The 16,342-nt window shown below is 40.5% G+C and overlaps 1 protein-coding gene across 2 annotated transcripts in view; it reads left to right on the top strand.

Annotated features, from left to right (window-relative positions):
• Positions 1–16,342, top strand: part of LOC137305751 (myosin-9-like) — a 174,565-nt gene that overhangs the window by 119,674 nt on the left and 38,549 nt on the right. For both annotated transcript variants that reach the window (XM_067974701.1, XM_067974700.1), the window contains 5 exons: positions 74–247; positions 781–895; positions 10,629–10,822; positions 14,718–14,839; positions 15,935–16,004. In XM_067974701.1, coding sequence (XP_067830802.1) covers positions 74–247; positions 781–895; positions 10,629–10,822; positions 14,718–14,839; positions 15,935–16,004 — 675 coding nt within the window. The remainder of the gene's footprint in view (positions 1–73; positions 248–780; positions 896–10,628; positions 10,823–14,717; positions 14,840–15,934; positions 16,005–16,342) is intronic.

Here is a 16,342-nt window from a genome sequence, read left to right as displayed (position 1 = left end):
TTTGTACTTTCAGTTTACTAACTTCCCAGAAGTATATCTGTTTTAACTTTTTAAAAATTGTGGTTTTTTTCAGGCTAGTCCTCCTGGTATCCTGGCTCTGCTCGATGAAGAGTGCTGGTTCCCCAAAGCCACTGATAAGACGTTTGTGGAGAAAGTGGTGCAGGAGCAGGGAACCCACCCCAAGTTCCAGAAACCTAAGCAGCTAAAAGACAAGGCTGACTTCTGCATTATGCACTATGCTGGCAAGGTAGACTGAGCCAAAGCTGTCAGTTACATAGTTGAAACTATCAGAATTACGATATGTACATAAGTTAATCCTGTCATTCAATTGTCATTTTGTTGAGCTATTTTATTTCCCTTGCTTGAGCTTGTGCTCTCTAAGAGCATGAAGGTGCAACATGTAACCTCCTCCAGTCCTACAACCCTCCGAGATCTCTGCAGTCCTCCCATTATGGCCTCTTGTGCATCCCCGATTTTAATTGCTCCACCATTGGCGGCTGTGCCTTCCGCTGCCTAGGCTCTTAACTCTGGAATTCCCCCTCTACCCCTTTAAGATGCCCCTTAAAACCTACCTTGCTGTCCTAATATCTCCTTATGTGACACATTGTCAAATTTTGTTTGGTAACAGTCCTGTGAAGCGCCTTGGGATGTTTTACTAGGTTAAAGGCGCTATATAAATGTGAGCTGTTATAATCAGGGCTCAATAGTTTAATTATAGTTTATTTACCTCTGTATCCTGTGAAGGAATTTATGTAAGGATGCCTCCTCTTTGTAATGCAGGTGGATTACAAAGCGAATGAATGGCTGATGAAGAACATGGACCCCCTGAATGATAACATTGCTACCTTACTGCACCAGTCCTCTGATAAGTTTATAGCTGATCTCTGGAGGGATGGTATGTTAAAATTAGTAACTAGGGGCTGTCTGAAGTGCTTGTACTCTGTTGTTTATTGTAACTTGTGGTTTTAACTTTTTTTTCCAAGGCACCTAGCCCACCTCTCATGCTTTCTAGGCTGAGGGTAACAACTATTTCCAGTCACTTGCTAAAATCTGAGAATTCTGACACTCCTCTCAGCGCATACCCGATTATAATGCCAGGATTGCAGGGGTCCAGCACAGACATACCCTACAGTAAGCAAGCATGTCCTAATTGATTTAGTGGACATGTGCTAGCCATAAGTTTTGGTGCATTTTAATTGCCAACCCCACTCTATCTTGGTATGCAGATGGGGCAGTCCAATCCTCTCTTTGCGTCAGGTGAGTTTTGCTTGCTTAGGAAAGGAAATAAGAAATCACTTTAGGCAACCCATTTTTAAGCAGTGGTTGGTAAACTGAGTAGTGGAGTGTTTTTTGTCCCAAACTTGAAGAGAATCTCAGTTGCCAATTAAGTTTTTGCTTTTAAGCACCCCAGACAATTAGCACAGAATGTAAGAAGAATTTTGTTCCGGGATCATTTTGCTGTCACGTAGCACAGAATATATCCACTCGCAGTTTAACATGATCTCTTTGGTTTGCTGACTTTGCGTAGCACAATGTGAGATTTTCCCCATGTTTGAATTCAAACTAATAATATTAGAAACTACATAACTGGCAGTAAGTTCCTTGCCAAATGCTGGATTTAGTCTATTTAATTACACTTGCTTATTTTCCCCTGTAAAATGTTCCATCTTTAGCTCTACTGTCATTCCCACCTCCCCAACAGCATACCATTTCTGAGGGTAGGCATGTGAGCTGCTCACAGGCCTCTGCTAATACTGTTCCATAATTTGACATTAAGATGTGAAAAAAGTGACACTTTTTTTCTTTGATTTCTCCCTCCCTCTTTAGGGGAATGTCTGGTCTGTGCTCAGCACCTACTCTTGAAGATGCAACCTAGGCTGTGATTACTAAATAACTCATTTACAAATAACATAGTACCTAAAGAAGACCAAAACCAGTGTATCTTACAGTTCTCATTGTTAATATGATTTTTTTTTAAAGGCTTCATTTTTCTTTTTCTTTTTGTCTTGTTGATGTCTCTGTGTCTGTTGCAGAGATAAAAAGCTTTCAGAGAGCCTATTTCTATACACGCTTTCCTATTCTACATCTAGAACCAGGTGACATGAGAGAGGAGGCTGTGATAGTGCCGTAGATCGATGCTTCCGAGAATCGCCTGCTTTGAATGCTCTTTCCTCTCCATTCCTGCTTGTGCGATTTCTTTTCTGTTTCCCCTTCGCTTCAGGTTAATGCAGCTCAACCATTTCAACAGCGCCTCATCCTGAGCTGCAGTGGTGAAACATGTTCCACCAACTCGTAAGCAAAATGCACCTGTGTGGAAAAAGTTGAAACTAATTTAATCTTAAATATCGACTCATTTTCCAGTAAGAGGAATTTTCTTCTGCATTCAATAATGAGACTGAAATTTCATAAATAGAACCATTTGTTTTTTGTTGGACCTAAATTAAGATGCACAAGTCTTTTGCCAGGGGCTTGGTGTCCTGCCAGTTTCTCGAAGATAATGATGGATCATTACAGACAAACTCATTCCCAATTAGCCATTCCATGTTCTAAAAAATGTCCATCTCCACGAATTCCCTCTTGTCTCCCATCTCCGCCTTCCCATGCTGTACACCATTCCTGTGCTGAGAAGGGAGGCGTCAGGTTACCAGACATTTTTCGTGCCAGTCTTAAATGGGCTGGCAGAACATGTATGCAAGCAGCCTAAAGTGACACTCTTGCTGTTCCCTCATTCCATGCTTCACTTTGTGGGAGTACCAGGCAGCCTGGGCTGCTGTAATCTTTACAACTTGCTTGTTCAGAAATTGGAACTAGCTATCTTTCTGTATAAAATTATGAAAAACACATTTACAGTGCACATTATGTCAGCCCCCTCTAGTGTATCCCACAGGTTATTTTTATGAAATTGAGGTTCTGATTTGTCATTTAAGAATGTAGAAGATTTTTACACAGTACAGGCATGTTTCCTTATTTGCCATATTAACAATTGTTGCATGAAATGGGTTTCCAAGAGCATGTTGTGTGCTGATTCACATAACTAATACTGAGGCCTGCAGTAATATATCTGCACCAAAATTAAAAACTCACTTTTATTCATTCTGGTTTTAAGGTTTACAGGCCTGTCACAAATGCTACATTGTTTGTACCCACTTCTTGTATAGTCCCAGCACTAGAAACACTTCAGTGCTGAATATGTTTGAATCTTAAACGTTCTGTTGAATTGGCTACACGGGTAATCGGCAGGAAGTACAGAAAAGAGAGCTTAGGAATTCATTCTACTATGGCTGTTCAGATGGACAGTACTACTGTGTGACAGTTTGTTTAAAACTGTAAACTACTAGAAAGTAGAATTCAGTGGAGTTGATAGAACCAGAAGAGAGAGCTGAAGATTTCTACCCAGCTATTCTCCATTGCTTTATTGATAAAGGGGGGTGGGGGGAGAAAAAGGGAAAATAGCTCTTTGCAGGCTTATCTTCCCTTTTGATCAAAGAAAATCTACTTCCTTAATGTCATGGAGCAGTTGAAGGTTCCTTGAAATATGTTAATATTGATTTTTGTTGTTTTTGTTTTTTTAAATCAACATTGCTTCCATTTCTAAATAAGCTTTTAGTTTTCCACACATTGCGTTTTTGTTACGTCTGCATTTCAACAGCCAATCCTATAGTCAGTTTAACCTGATGACAAAATACTTCAGCTGTAATTTTTATGATCAAGAAATTTCCCCCACCCCCCTTTTCTTGAAGGTTTATTAAACACATCAGTGTTGTCCCCAAAGATTAACCTCTGTCTTTCTATAAAATGTAGAGTACTCAAATTAAACAGAATTATAGATCTCCAAGCAGTGCCTAGTTTCAGATGAATATTCATGGCCTGGTGTATGCCATAATTTCCTCACGTGTTCATGTAACATATCCTGTACAGGGCACTTTTTAAGGTTACGTGATGAAGAAAATATCGGAAACTTGGAATATGGCAGACGGCTCAGCTTAATGGTGGCTTGATCTCCTAAAAGGTTATAGTGGTTAATTGTGATGGTTTATATAGGTGAAAGTAGTAAACTTCATATTAAGTTCTTTTGTCAAGAGTTTATTATCTGCTGGTTTTGATATCTTATTCCAACTTGGACCATTGTTTTGGCCACATCAGACCACCGTTTTGTTGAACAGGAACCATTAATAGAAGTGCATTTATCCACTTCCTTGATTGACCCAAAGCTATAATTGCAATGATAAAAAATTAGGATAGGAATAAAAGGTTATACCAATGAACAAAGGCTTGAAAAATTGGAGCTTTTCTTCCTGGAAGAGAGGTTATGGGGAAATTGAAGATGTTTTCAAAATCAAAGGATTTGAGGGGATAAATTGTGAGATTATTTCCACTGGTTAGCAAATCATTACCTGAAGACATAGATTCAGGGTCAGTATTCTAAGAATGAAGGGAACTTAAAAGAAATGTTTTCACACATGGAATGCTTTACCACAAGAGGTAGAAACAATAACCTAATTTGAAAAGACAATGTAAAAGGATACAAGGAAATGAAATTGTAGATAGCTGCAGTTGAACAGCTAACATAAAAGGTTATAAAAGCGGAGCTTTTTAAAATTAGGACAGAAGGTCCAGAGAAAACTGAAGATTTTGGAAGTGATGGGGTGAATGTCGTCCTTTGTGCTGTAATTTCTGCGATTGCAGAAAATATCCAACTAAAGAAAACTACTGTTGCGGAAAAAGGAATAGCTGCATATCTCCCTTTACATCATCTTACCATTGTAACTTGCTGCTCTAACATTGGTTATTTTCACCATCACCAATAGCTGCAATGATCAAAATTAGCAGTGTTCCTTATGCCCATACTAGTCTCTGTGTTTATCAAACAAAACCTCACAGCCTTTTGGATTGCTGAGTGTTAAGTTCATTGAGTTGTATGACTCAAGGGTGTTCAGTCTAGAGTTGCACTGCTCAGACAGTACTGCATAGAAATTACAGCTGAAGTTTAAAGCTGTAGTGTCTTTGTTTATCCTACATGGGTGTTAAAGATTGATTTCCTGTATTTCAGTTAAAATATATATCTTTGTTTTCACTGGTGTGGATATGAGAATTGACTGTAGTACTGCAGCCAGTAGAAATGCCTCGAGGATATCCATTGCAGAAACTTTTCATTTTCTTGCTTAACCATTCAGTGCTCTGCCATGTTCACCATTTGAAACAGGTACTGCCCTCTCCTTTTGGAAAGGAAAAACTCACTCATGTTGCCCAGTTCTGATCCGATCACCTCCTGGCTGTCAGTGCTCCATTAATTAACATGGAGAGTCTATGACCTGGACTTTCCCACATACTCAGCCAAACTATTTGTAAAGGAGCAAAATCTTTAAAGGCAATATAATGGATAATCTGTATTCAATCCCGCACACAGCTTTACATAGAATTACGTAGAGTCTACACAGAAACAGGCCATTTGGCCCAACTGGTCTATGCTGGCATTTATGCTCCACGTGAGCCTCCTCCCAACTTTGTGTCGACAATGGTAATAAAATTGGTGAACTGGACTTTATCTGGTCTATTTATAAAAATTTGCATGATATTGTCTGACCAAAATTTGGATGTGCCTAGGGAATGTTTTTCACGTGGTTTTGTGACACACTTTTTGGCGCTCATTGAGATGAGGGGTACTGGTGAACAGTGCTTTGCTGTTTTGGGCACTGCTGTTTGTATCAAAACACTCCCAAGCCTGATGCCCCATGACTGGCAGCAGAATAAAGTTTCTATCCTGACCCAACTGTTGAACAAAACTCCATACTACACCGATGTATTGTTTCCATTTCCCACATAAGCCATTAGAATTGCACAATGTTTACAGAATGGGAAGGAGACCGTTTGGCCCATCGAGTCTATGCTGGCTCTTTGCGAGACCAATCTAGTTAATCCCATTCCCCCACTCTTTCCCTGTAGCCCTGCAAATGTTTTCCCTTCAAGCATTTATCCAATTCCTTTTTGAAAACCATGATTGAATCTGCTTCCTCCACCCTTTCAGGCAGTGCGTTCCAGATCATAACTACTCACTGCGTAAAAAAAAAATTTCAGCATGTCGCCTTCGGTTCTTTTGCCAATCACCTTAAATCTGTGTTCTCTGGTTCTCGACCCTTCTGCCAATGGGAACAGTTTCTCTTTATTTACTTTATCTAAACCCATCATAATTTTGAACACTTCTATCAAATCTCCTCTTAACCTCTGCTCTAAGGAAAACAACCCCAGCTTTTCAAGTCTGTTCACATAACTGAAGTCCCTCATCCCTGGAACCATTCTAGTAAATCTCTTCTGCACCCTCTCTAAGGCCTTCACATCTTTCTAAAGTGCGGTGTCCAGAATTGGACACAATACTCCAGCTGTGACCAAACCAGTGTTTTGTATAGGTTCAACATAACTTCCTTGCTATTGTACTCAATGCCTCTATTTATAAAGCCCAGGATCCTGTATGCTTTTTACTGCTTTCTCAACCTGTCCTGCCACCTTCAAAGATTTGTGCACATATACCCCCTGGTCTCTGTTCCTGCACCCTCTTTATAAACCAAATGGTACAATTTTATTGCCTCTCCTTATTCCTTCTGCCAAAATGTATCACTTCGCATTTCTCTGCATTAAATTTCATCTGCCACGTGTCCGCCCATTCCATCAGCCTGTCTGTCGTCTTGAAGTCAATCACTATCCTCTTCATTGCTTATACACTTGCAAGTTTTGTGTCATCTGCAAATTTTGAAATTGTGCCCTGTACACCCAAGTCCAAGTCATTAATATATATCAAAAAAAAGCAGTGGTCCTAATACCAACCCCTGGGGCACACCACTGTATACCTTCCTCCAGTCTGAAAAACAACCGTTCACCACTACTGTTTCCTGTCACTTAACCAATTTCATATCCGTGCTGCTGCTGCTGCCGCCCCTTTTATTCCATGGGCTTCAGTTTTGCTGACAAGCATATTACGTGGCACTTTATCAAACGCCTTTTGACTGTCCATGTACACATCATCAACTGCATTGCCCTCATCAACCCTTTGTTACCTCATCAAAAAACTCAATCAAATTAGTTAAACATGATTTGCCTTTAACAAATCCGTGCTGGCTTTCCTTTATTAATCCATGCTTGTCCAAGTGACTCTTAATTTTGTCCTGGATTATCGTTCTTAAACCTTCCCCATCACTGAGGTTAAACTGACTAGCCAGTTGTTGCCTAGTTTATCATTACACCCTTTTTCGAACAAGGGTGTGATATTTGCAATTCTCCAGTCCTCTGGCATCACCCCCATATCTAAGGAGGATTGGAAGATTATGGCCAGCACCTCTGCAATTCCCACCCTTACTTCCCTCAGCAACCTAGGATACATCCTATCCGTACCGGGTGAATTATCTACTTTAAGTACAGCCAGCCTTTCTAGTACCTCTATCAATTTTTAGCCCATCCAGTATCTAAACTATATCTTCCTTTATTGAGACTCTGGCAGCATCTTCCTTGGTAAAGACAGATGCAAAGTACTTTTAGTACCTCAGCCATGCCCTCTGACTCAATGCATAGATCTCCTTTTTGGTACCTAATTGGCCCTAACCCCCCTCCTACTACTTATATGCCTTTAGAAGACTTTTGGATTCCCTTTTATGTTAGCTACCATTCTATTCTCATACTCTCTCTTTGCCCCTCTTTTTTCACTTCTCCTGTGTACTTTCTATATTCAGCCTGGTTCGCACTTGTATTATCAACCTGACAATTGTCTCACACACTCCCCTTTTCTGCTTCATCTTACTCTATCTCTTTCTTCATCCAAGGAGCTGTGGCTTTGGTTGCCCTACCTTCCCCCCTCGTGGGAATGTACCTAGACTGTACCCAAACCATCTCCTCTTTAAAGGCACATTGTTCGATTACAGTTTCCCCTGCCAATCTTTGTCAATTTACCTGGACCAGATCCGTTCTCAACCCACTACAATGGTCCTCCTTCCAGTTGAGTATTTTTACTCTAGATTGCTCCTTATCCTTTTCCATAACTAATCTAAACCTTATGTTAACATGATCACTGTCCCTAAATGTTCCCCCATTGACACTTGATCCACGTTGTTCCCCAGAACTAGATCCAACAATGCCACCTTCATCGCTGGGCCGGAAACATACTGATCAATTGAGTTCTCCTGAACGCACTTCAGAAATTCCTCCCCTTCTTTGCCCTTTACACTATTACTATCCCAGTCCACATTAGAATAGTTGAAATCCCCATTATCACTACTCTATAGTTCTTGCACCTCTCTAATTTCCCTGCAACTTTGCTCCTCTATAATCCTTCCACTAGTTGGTGGTCTATAGAATGCACCCAGTAGTGTAATGGCGATTCTATTATTCCTTGACTCTAACCAGCACTGTAATATTCTCCTTAATCAGCACTGCCACCCCGCACCCCTCCTATCTTTCCTGAACACCTTGTATTCAGGAACATTTAGTACCTAATCCTGCCCTTTTTTGAGCCAGGTCTCCATTATCGCCACTACATCATATTCTCATGTGGCTATTTGCACCTGCAGCTCACCAACCTTATTTATCATGCTTCGTGCGTTTACACACATGCACTCTAAGCCTATTTTAGACCACCTTGTATTCTCTTAATCTGATTCCACCTAATGCTGTATTATTTCTTACTCTAGTGCGATCTGTTCTTCCCAATCCTTTGTGCACCTTGTTTTTCTTTTCTAATGCTTCATCCTGGTGCCCATCCCCCTGCCAAATTTGTTTAAACCCTCCCCCGCGACACTAGTGAACCTCCCCATGACATTGGTCCCAGCTCTGTTGAGGTGCAACCCGTCCATCTTGAACAAGTCCCTCCTACCCCAGAGCTGTTCCCAATGCCCTAAGAATCTGAAGCCCTCCCTCCTGCACCATGTCTCTAGCCACACATTAACCTGCCTTATCTCCTATTTCTGTACTCACTAGGGCATTGCACTGGGAGTAATCCAGAGATTACTACCTTTTGAGGTCCGCTTTTTAACTTCCTCCTTAGCTCCTGAAACTCTGACTGCAGGGCCTCATTCCTTTCCTATGTCACAACTTCTGGCTGTTCCTCATCCCCCTGCAGAATGTTCTGCACCCTTTCTGTGATGTAGTCTCTGAGTAAGAGAGACGACAAGGGCCAAATTGCAGGCAGCTGTGTGATTTGGGACACGCATGTTAGGAACTAAGTTGAGATTGTGCCATCTCATTTCATGTAGATCCAGAGAGAGAATTTCATTCCAGCCTGGGCTAGACTGGAATCCAGGCTGCTGAGGTGAATGCTCGGTGTACTAAACCACAGCATCGGCCAATCCTTAAAGTCTTGTTCTTATTCTTATTTCTCGACATACATCCAGCACTTGCTGTCCAGGTGGCTTTAATTGATGGCGCTTTATTCCATCTATCCAGTGGTGGGGGTGATGTTCCATGCAATTCTTCTCTCATTTGAGATTTGACAATTTTGTTTTTGTCCTTATTCTATAATCAGTCTTAAGTTAAATAATGTGCTTGGATTCATTAACCTGCTTAGATTCATAATGCCTATTGACATTTGTAATACATTTGTGAGTTCCTCATTATTTAAGTCTGAGTAAACCCTACACTCTTTGAACACTCCACTTTATTTCTGAACTCTCAATTTATCAGTGTTCTTTTAGAAATTATGCAGCTACCAATTGGTTAACTACATTAAAATGGTCTCTTACTTTATATATAAAATAATCTGTTACCTGTTGTAATCATCAAAATATATGTTTTAATCTTTAGCCTGGGTAATGGTTTTACACTGTATACTTTCAGTGGTCATTGATCAAATCTTTTGCTGCCTTTGCCAATAATTCCATCTGTTATGGACTTGTTTTATTTGCCAATGTGCATTGCTGTACTTGCCCATATTAAATTCACCTCCCATTCTTTAGTCTATGAATTCAATATGTTCACCTTTTGAATGTTGTCTGTTTCTCTTGTGCCAGTCACCTGACAACAAGGCCTTGTGGCATTTTACATTTATCCATTTGGTATTTACGAACAGTATAAACTGCAAAGAACTGAAAACAGACTTTGCAGAACTCTCACTGCTCCTTCAAGCAGGTCTTCATCCATTTATTATTGACAGCTAATGTAAATTCCCCAACTCTTTGAGATAAATCTTTGTCCCTCACTAAAATGACAATCTGCACTAATTTCCTGTTGGTCCTCTTTTTAATTAAAATTGGCCCTTTCTTGGCATGAAAGGTGAGGGGGGTGGGGGTGGGAGAAGAGGAGGAGAGAGGTCAAACATTGCAGACGTATTTAAGTGGGATTAAAAACTAAAACCCATGAAATCGGTTTACAGGTCTTGGCCCCGTGCACAGGTTTTCCTCCCCTCATACTTAATTTCTACTGAATATTGCACCATTTCACTTTTGAGCTTGTTTCTGTATTCACGAGAAATCACTTAAGTCTTTTAAATACCACCTGTGTAGGTTAATCAAAATTGCTGCATCTTTTCAGTATTTTATTACTGCATGCTGTCACTTCTTACCATGTCCCTCCTCTTCCACATCATTGACACTCTTGTCCACAGTTTTCTATTGCCCTAACACAATTAATCAACTTGAATCAATTGCTTGCAGTGGACCGCATTGTTGGATTGGATCAAGTTGTAGAAATGGCCCATACAACATTGCCTGGTGCATTCAAGACCAAAAGGGGCATGTTCCGCACAGTCAGTCAACTTTACAAGGAGCAGCTCTCCAAACTGATGGCCACACTGAGGAACACCAACCCTAACTTTGTGCGCTGCATTATTCCTAACCACGAGAAGAAGGTGAGTACATGGCCATTTACAGCAACGGTTGGATGAGTTCAGGGGTTCTGAAAATAAACTGCTGATTACTTTATGAATTTATGTTTCAGAACTCAACTCAATTTTTAATAGACTTGTGTTAGAATTACAGTGTACTACAATCTGGTTCACCTATTAACATTTATAAGTATATTTTATCCATCTGAGACCATTAGTTAAAGAATTGCTTCCAGGCGCACAGTACATTGTTAATACTGCTTGGCTTCAAGTTGTAAAACTCAGCTAGAAGAGAAGTTTGTGAATGTGTGCTTATATGCACAGAGCTCTACTTTGGCCATTACATTTTAAACCAGGATCTGATTCTAGAGGTATACTGTCACTTTTGCTTTGCAGCAAAACAAAGTACTCAAAACTGCCCTCTGAATATACCAACTGGAGCAAATTTTAAATGATAGTCAGGTCTATTTGTGGAGCAACAGATGTGAGCCCACATCTTGCAGTTTCTGATGCAGTGTGTTGCAGTTTTACCACTGCCAGAGATGAGTGGCCAGTGATTCTGCCTGCCTGATCGACCTTGATTTTTTTTTGAGAAAGGGACATTTCAAGTGGACATTAGAAAGCCCTATTATATATTATAACTGGACTTCCACAAAGCCTTTGATAAAGTTCCACATGAAGGGTGGCTACACAAGCTTAAGGCAGTGATACTGTAGGTAAGATTAGGAGGTGGACAAAGATTGTCTGAAAAAGAAGAGGAAGTGGGTAGTAATAAGGGAACTGATGTTGGCTTGAGGAAGATATATTGAGTGAACTGTTCAGGTTCAGTGCTGGAGCTTCTACTATTTCTGATATACGTAATTGACCTGTTCTCAGAAACTCAATGTAAATTGGTCAAATTTGCAGATTATACTAAGCTAGGTGGGAGGGAGGCCAAAGTCTAAAGCAATTGTAAACAATTTTACAACACCAAGTTATAGTCCAGCAATTTTATTTTAAATTCACAAGCTTTCGGAGGCTTCCTCCTTCGTCAGGTGAACAATGAAGGAGGAAGCCTCCTGACGAAGGAGGAAGCCTCCGAAAGCTTGTGAATTTAAAATAAAATTGCTGGACTATAACTTGGTGTTGTAAAATTGTTTACAATTGTCAACCCCAGTCCATCACCGGCATCTCCACATCACAAAGTCTAAAGCAGCTGAGGAATTGCAAAAGGACCTAAACAGTGTTTGTGAGCGGGCAGAACTATGGCAGATGAAATTCAATGCAGATCAGTGCAAGGTCTTGAAAGAAAAAGTGGGGAATATACTTTGTTGAACTGGTCTTCACAAAAGAGGGGGACGATGCAGAGATTGTAATTGAGGAGGAATGTGAAATATTGGATGGGATAAACAGTGAGAGAGGAAGTATTAAGGGGTTTAGCATCTTTGAAAGTAGATAAATCGCCATGCCCGGATGAAATATATCCCAGGCTGTTGAGAAATAAGGGAGGAATTAGTGGAGGCTCTGACCATCGTTTTCCAATCCTCCTTGGCTACGGGCGTGGTGCCGGAGGATTGGAGGACTGCTAATGTTGTACTATTGTTTAAAAAGGGAGAAAGAGAAAGACTGAGTAATTATAGGCCAGTCAGTGTCACCTCGGTGGTGGGCAAATTATTGGAATCGATTCTGAGGCACAGCATAAATTGTCATTTAGAAAGGCACAGGTTAATCAAGGACAGTCAGCATGGATTTGTTAAAGGAAAGTCGAGTCTAAATAACTAACTTGATTGAATTTTTTAAGCAGGTAACAAGGAGGGTCAATGAGGGTAATGCGTTTGATGTAGTGTATATGGATTTTAGCAAGGCTTTTGACAAGGTCTACATGGCAGACTGGTGAAAAAAGTAAAAGCCCATGGGATCCCAGGGTAAATGGCTAGTTGGATCCAAAATTGGCTCAGTGGCAGGAAGCAAAGGGTAATAGTTGACAGATGTTTTTGCGACTAGAAGGCTGTTTCCAGTGGGGCCCGCAAGGCTCAGTACTAGGTCCCTTGTTTTTTGTGATTATATATTAATGATTTGGACTTGAATGTGGGGGAGCTTGATCAAGAAGTTTGCAGATGATACAAAAATTGGCCATCTGGTTGATAGTGAGGAGGAAAGCTGTAGACTGCAGGAAAATATCAATGGACTGGTCAGGTGGGCAGAAAAGTAGCAAATGGAATTTAATCCAGAGAAGTGTGAGGTAATGGGGAGGGCAAACAAGACAAGGGTGTACATAATTAATGGGAGGATACTGAGATGCAGAGGAACAAAGGGACTTTGGAGTGCATGTCCACAGATCCCTGAAGGTAGCAGGACAGGTAGATAAGGTGGTTTAAAAAGACATACAGGATACTTTCCTTTTATTATCTGAGAAAAGATTGGATAGGCTGGGGTTGTTTTCTTTGCAACAAAGGAGGCTGAGGAGAGATTTTAATTGAGGTACATAAAATTATGACACGACTAGATAGGGTGGATAGGGAGGACCTATTTCCCTTAGCAGAGGGGTCAGTGACCAGGGGGCATAGATTTGAAGTAGTTGGTAGAAGGATTAGAGGGGAGATGAGGAGAAATTTTTTCACCCATCAGTCAGGAACTCACTGCCTGAAAGGGTTGTAGAGGCAGAAACCCTCAACTCATTTAAAAAGTACTTGGATGTGCACTTAAAGTGCCATAACCTACAGGGCTACAGACCAAGTGCTGGAAAGTGGGATTAAGCTGGATAGCTCTTTTTTGGCTGGCACGGAAGCGATGGAACAAATGGCCTCCTTCTGTACCTTAACTTTCTATGATTCTAGTTGGGGGAGCAGCTGAAAAAGATCGTGGACTCTGCATTGATCATGTCCATTCATTGCAAAGCAGCAATCAACAAAGCAAACTGAATGCTGAGCTCTCAGTCTGAGGGCACTTGCCTTTAATACCGCATTCAGGTTTGGTCACTGAGGTACAAGGGAACATCCAAGCCCTAGAAGCTGTGCAGAGAAATATGACTGAGCTGATCCCTGCCTTGTGAGAAAACATTAGAAAAATTCCTCCTTGAAAAGAGGGAAGACCTTATAGAGGTATATAAGATATTAAGTGAAATAGGAAAGGTTGATCCTTAACACTATTTCAAGTTTAAACCTTGACTGCAGGACAAGGGGCCATGGTAAAAGTCAAATTCAGGATTGATGTCAGGAAGCACTTCACACTGTAATAACTGGAATGATCTTTCAGGTAAAATAGTGGAGGCAAAAACTCAAACTGAGGGGAGTGATTGCAGGTTTCTGTTTAAGGATAAGAAGTAAGATGGGCTAAATTGTACTCCCAAACCCCCCACCCCCAGTGTCTTGTGGAATGTTTGGAATAATCCACAAAGCAAAATAGGAAGAAACAGTGTCTCCATTGACCTGATTGCAGGGTTGTGAAGCAAATGCCCATTACCATGATGCCACACTGTGGGATTATTCAAGAAACAATTATGTACCATGGTGAGAGTTAACATACTACAGCAATAAACTTTTGCTGGATTGGATGGGCCTTTCATCATTTGACTTATTTTCTTATTAATCCTATATCTTGTCTAGTTCTGTAGTGTTATGTTCAATAAGTGCAGTCAACTAATTCATCAAACATAATTCATAAATGCATTTTTGGCTAAGTCTTGCATTGTCCCCCAACATTTGGTGGAAAAAAAACTTGCATAGTTTTAAAGAGAGGTTCTTTATAAATTTAACTCTTTAAAAACTGAGGAAATAACCTAATGAAAGTTGGATTGTGTATTGTAGGCTAGGTACTTTAACCTGATGTCAGGGTTGTGAAGCAAATGTCCATTACAATGATGCTACAAAATTTGCTTTTTAAGATGTTGCAGGTCTACAGTATAAATGTATAAAAATCTGTCCTTCCCTGATTTTAATAGTCTGGAAAACTGGAAGCTCACCTTGTTTTGGATCAGCTACGATGCAATGGTGTCCTTGAGGGTATTCGTATCTGCAGACAGGGATTCCCCAACAGGATTGTGTTCCAGGAATTCCGTCAACGGTAACCTTCCTTAACCTTTTTGATGATGAATTTCTGTTGATCCATTTCACAATCTACGTATATCAATATTCAGTTCCCAGATATAAGTACTGATCTCAGTATGCAAAGCAAAAAGCTTTCAATCCAAAAGAAACATTTTTTTGTTCCCTTTCTTTCTGGTCTCCTTGGATGAGGGGGCAGGCAAGCAACCTGCTTCCAGTCCTGTGCTGTTCTATGACTGGCCACTGGGCCATATGCAAAAGGTACTTGGGTTGACTTCTTCCCCGTAAAGAAATGCCAAGATCATTGCTCTTTCCAATTATCTGGCCAGTGCTATGGACAGTCACACTATAAGCTCATGCCCTTCACCCTGGCTCAGTATGTTGGAGATTTACAAGACAAGTTGTGACATTGAATTCAATAAATCTGGTTATTTGTGGGCTGGCACCAAAAAATGGCTGAAAGCTGTGGGTTATCATTAAAAACACAACTGGTTCATTAATGTCTTTCAGGGAGAGATCTGCTACCCCTACTTGGTCTGGGCTGCATGTGACTCCAATCCCACACTCTTAATACCCTTAGGATAACTAAAGATGGGCAATAAATGCTGCCTTGTCAGTGATGCCCATATCCCAATAACAAAAATTGTACCAGCCACCTTAGACAATTCTGTTCTGAGCAAGACTTCCTTGTGTTTTGTTATCATCCGAAATACAGTACTTGCACTGGGTCTCATTGAACAGAAACAGGTTCCCTGAATTAGTCTGTCTAACTGGCTTGTATTTGGTAACGGGTATGAAGCTCTATAATTAGAGCAAGAAGGCGCCTTCCTAATTGACACATGCCAGGAGGGTCATGATATATGGGTAACTGCATGGAAATAAACTTGTTTTTATTACGTGCTAATCTAATAGACCAGTTGCAGCAATGACTGCTATTTTATAGAAATAATTCCAGTCATTCAGCTTATACTGACATGGTTATGTTTTATTTACCGTTGGTTATGTAGAGAGCTAGTATCTGGTCAATTTTCCTTTTAGTAGGCAACGTAGTAACTTGTGTGTAAATGGGATAGTCAGGTTTTTTTGTTTTAACCTTTTTGAAATTCTCTTGCAGGTATGAAATCCTTACTCCTAATTCAATTCCTAAAGGTTTCATGGATGGAAAGCAGGCTTGTGTACTCATGGTATGTACGTTTAAAGCTATTACTGGATTTGGGAGCAAAAGCATTTTGTAGCTTGCACTGTAGAACTGTGGTCTAATAAACATATTTAGTCATACCAGTATCTGAGTGTGAAGCCAGGTATAAATGCATTGTTTCTCATTTGATTCAGCTGGAAGATTGATGTATGGTCCAATCTGCCCATTTTTGTAGCTGCTTGTAATGCTGCAACCTGGCTGATGTAAACTTGATAAATGCCATTTCTGTCCTTTCTTTGTGGCGGATGGAGGTGGCAATTGCTCAAGAAGGGAGTGTAGCTTGGAAAATCAGTGTTCTAAACTTATCACCAACCTGTACTCCCT

The sequence above is a fragment of the Heptranchias perlo genome, chromosome 40 (genome assembly GCF_035084215.1).
Source record: "Heptranchias perlo isolate sHepPer1 chromosome 40, sHepPer1.hap1, whole genome shotgun sequence".
NCBI lineage: Eukaryota > Metazoa > Chordata > Chondrichthyes > Hexanchiformes > Hexanchidae > Heptranchias > Heptranchias perlo.
This window is presented reverse-complemented; position numbering and strand designations above follow the sequence as displayed.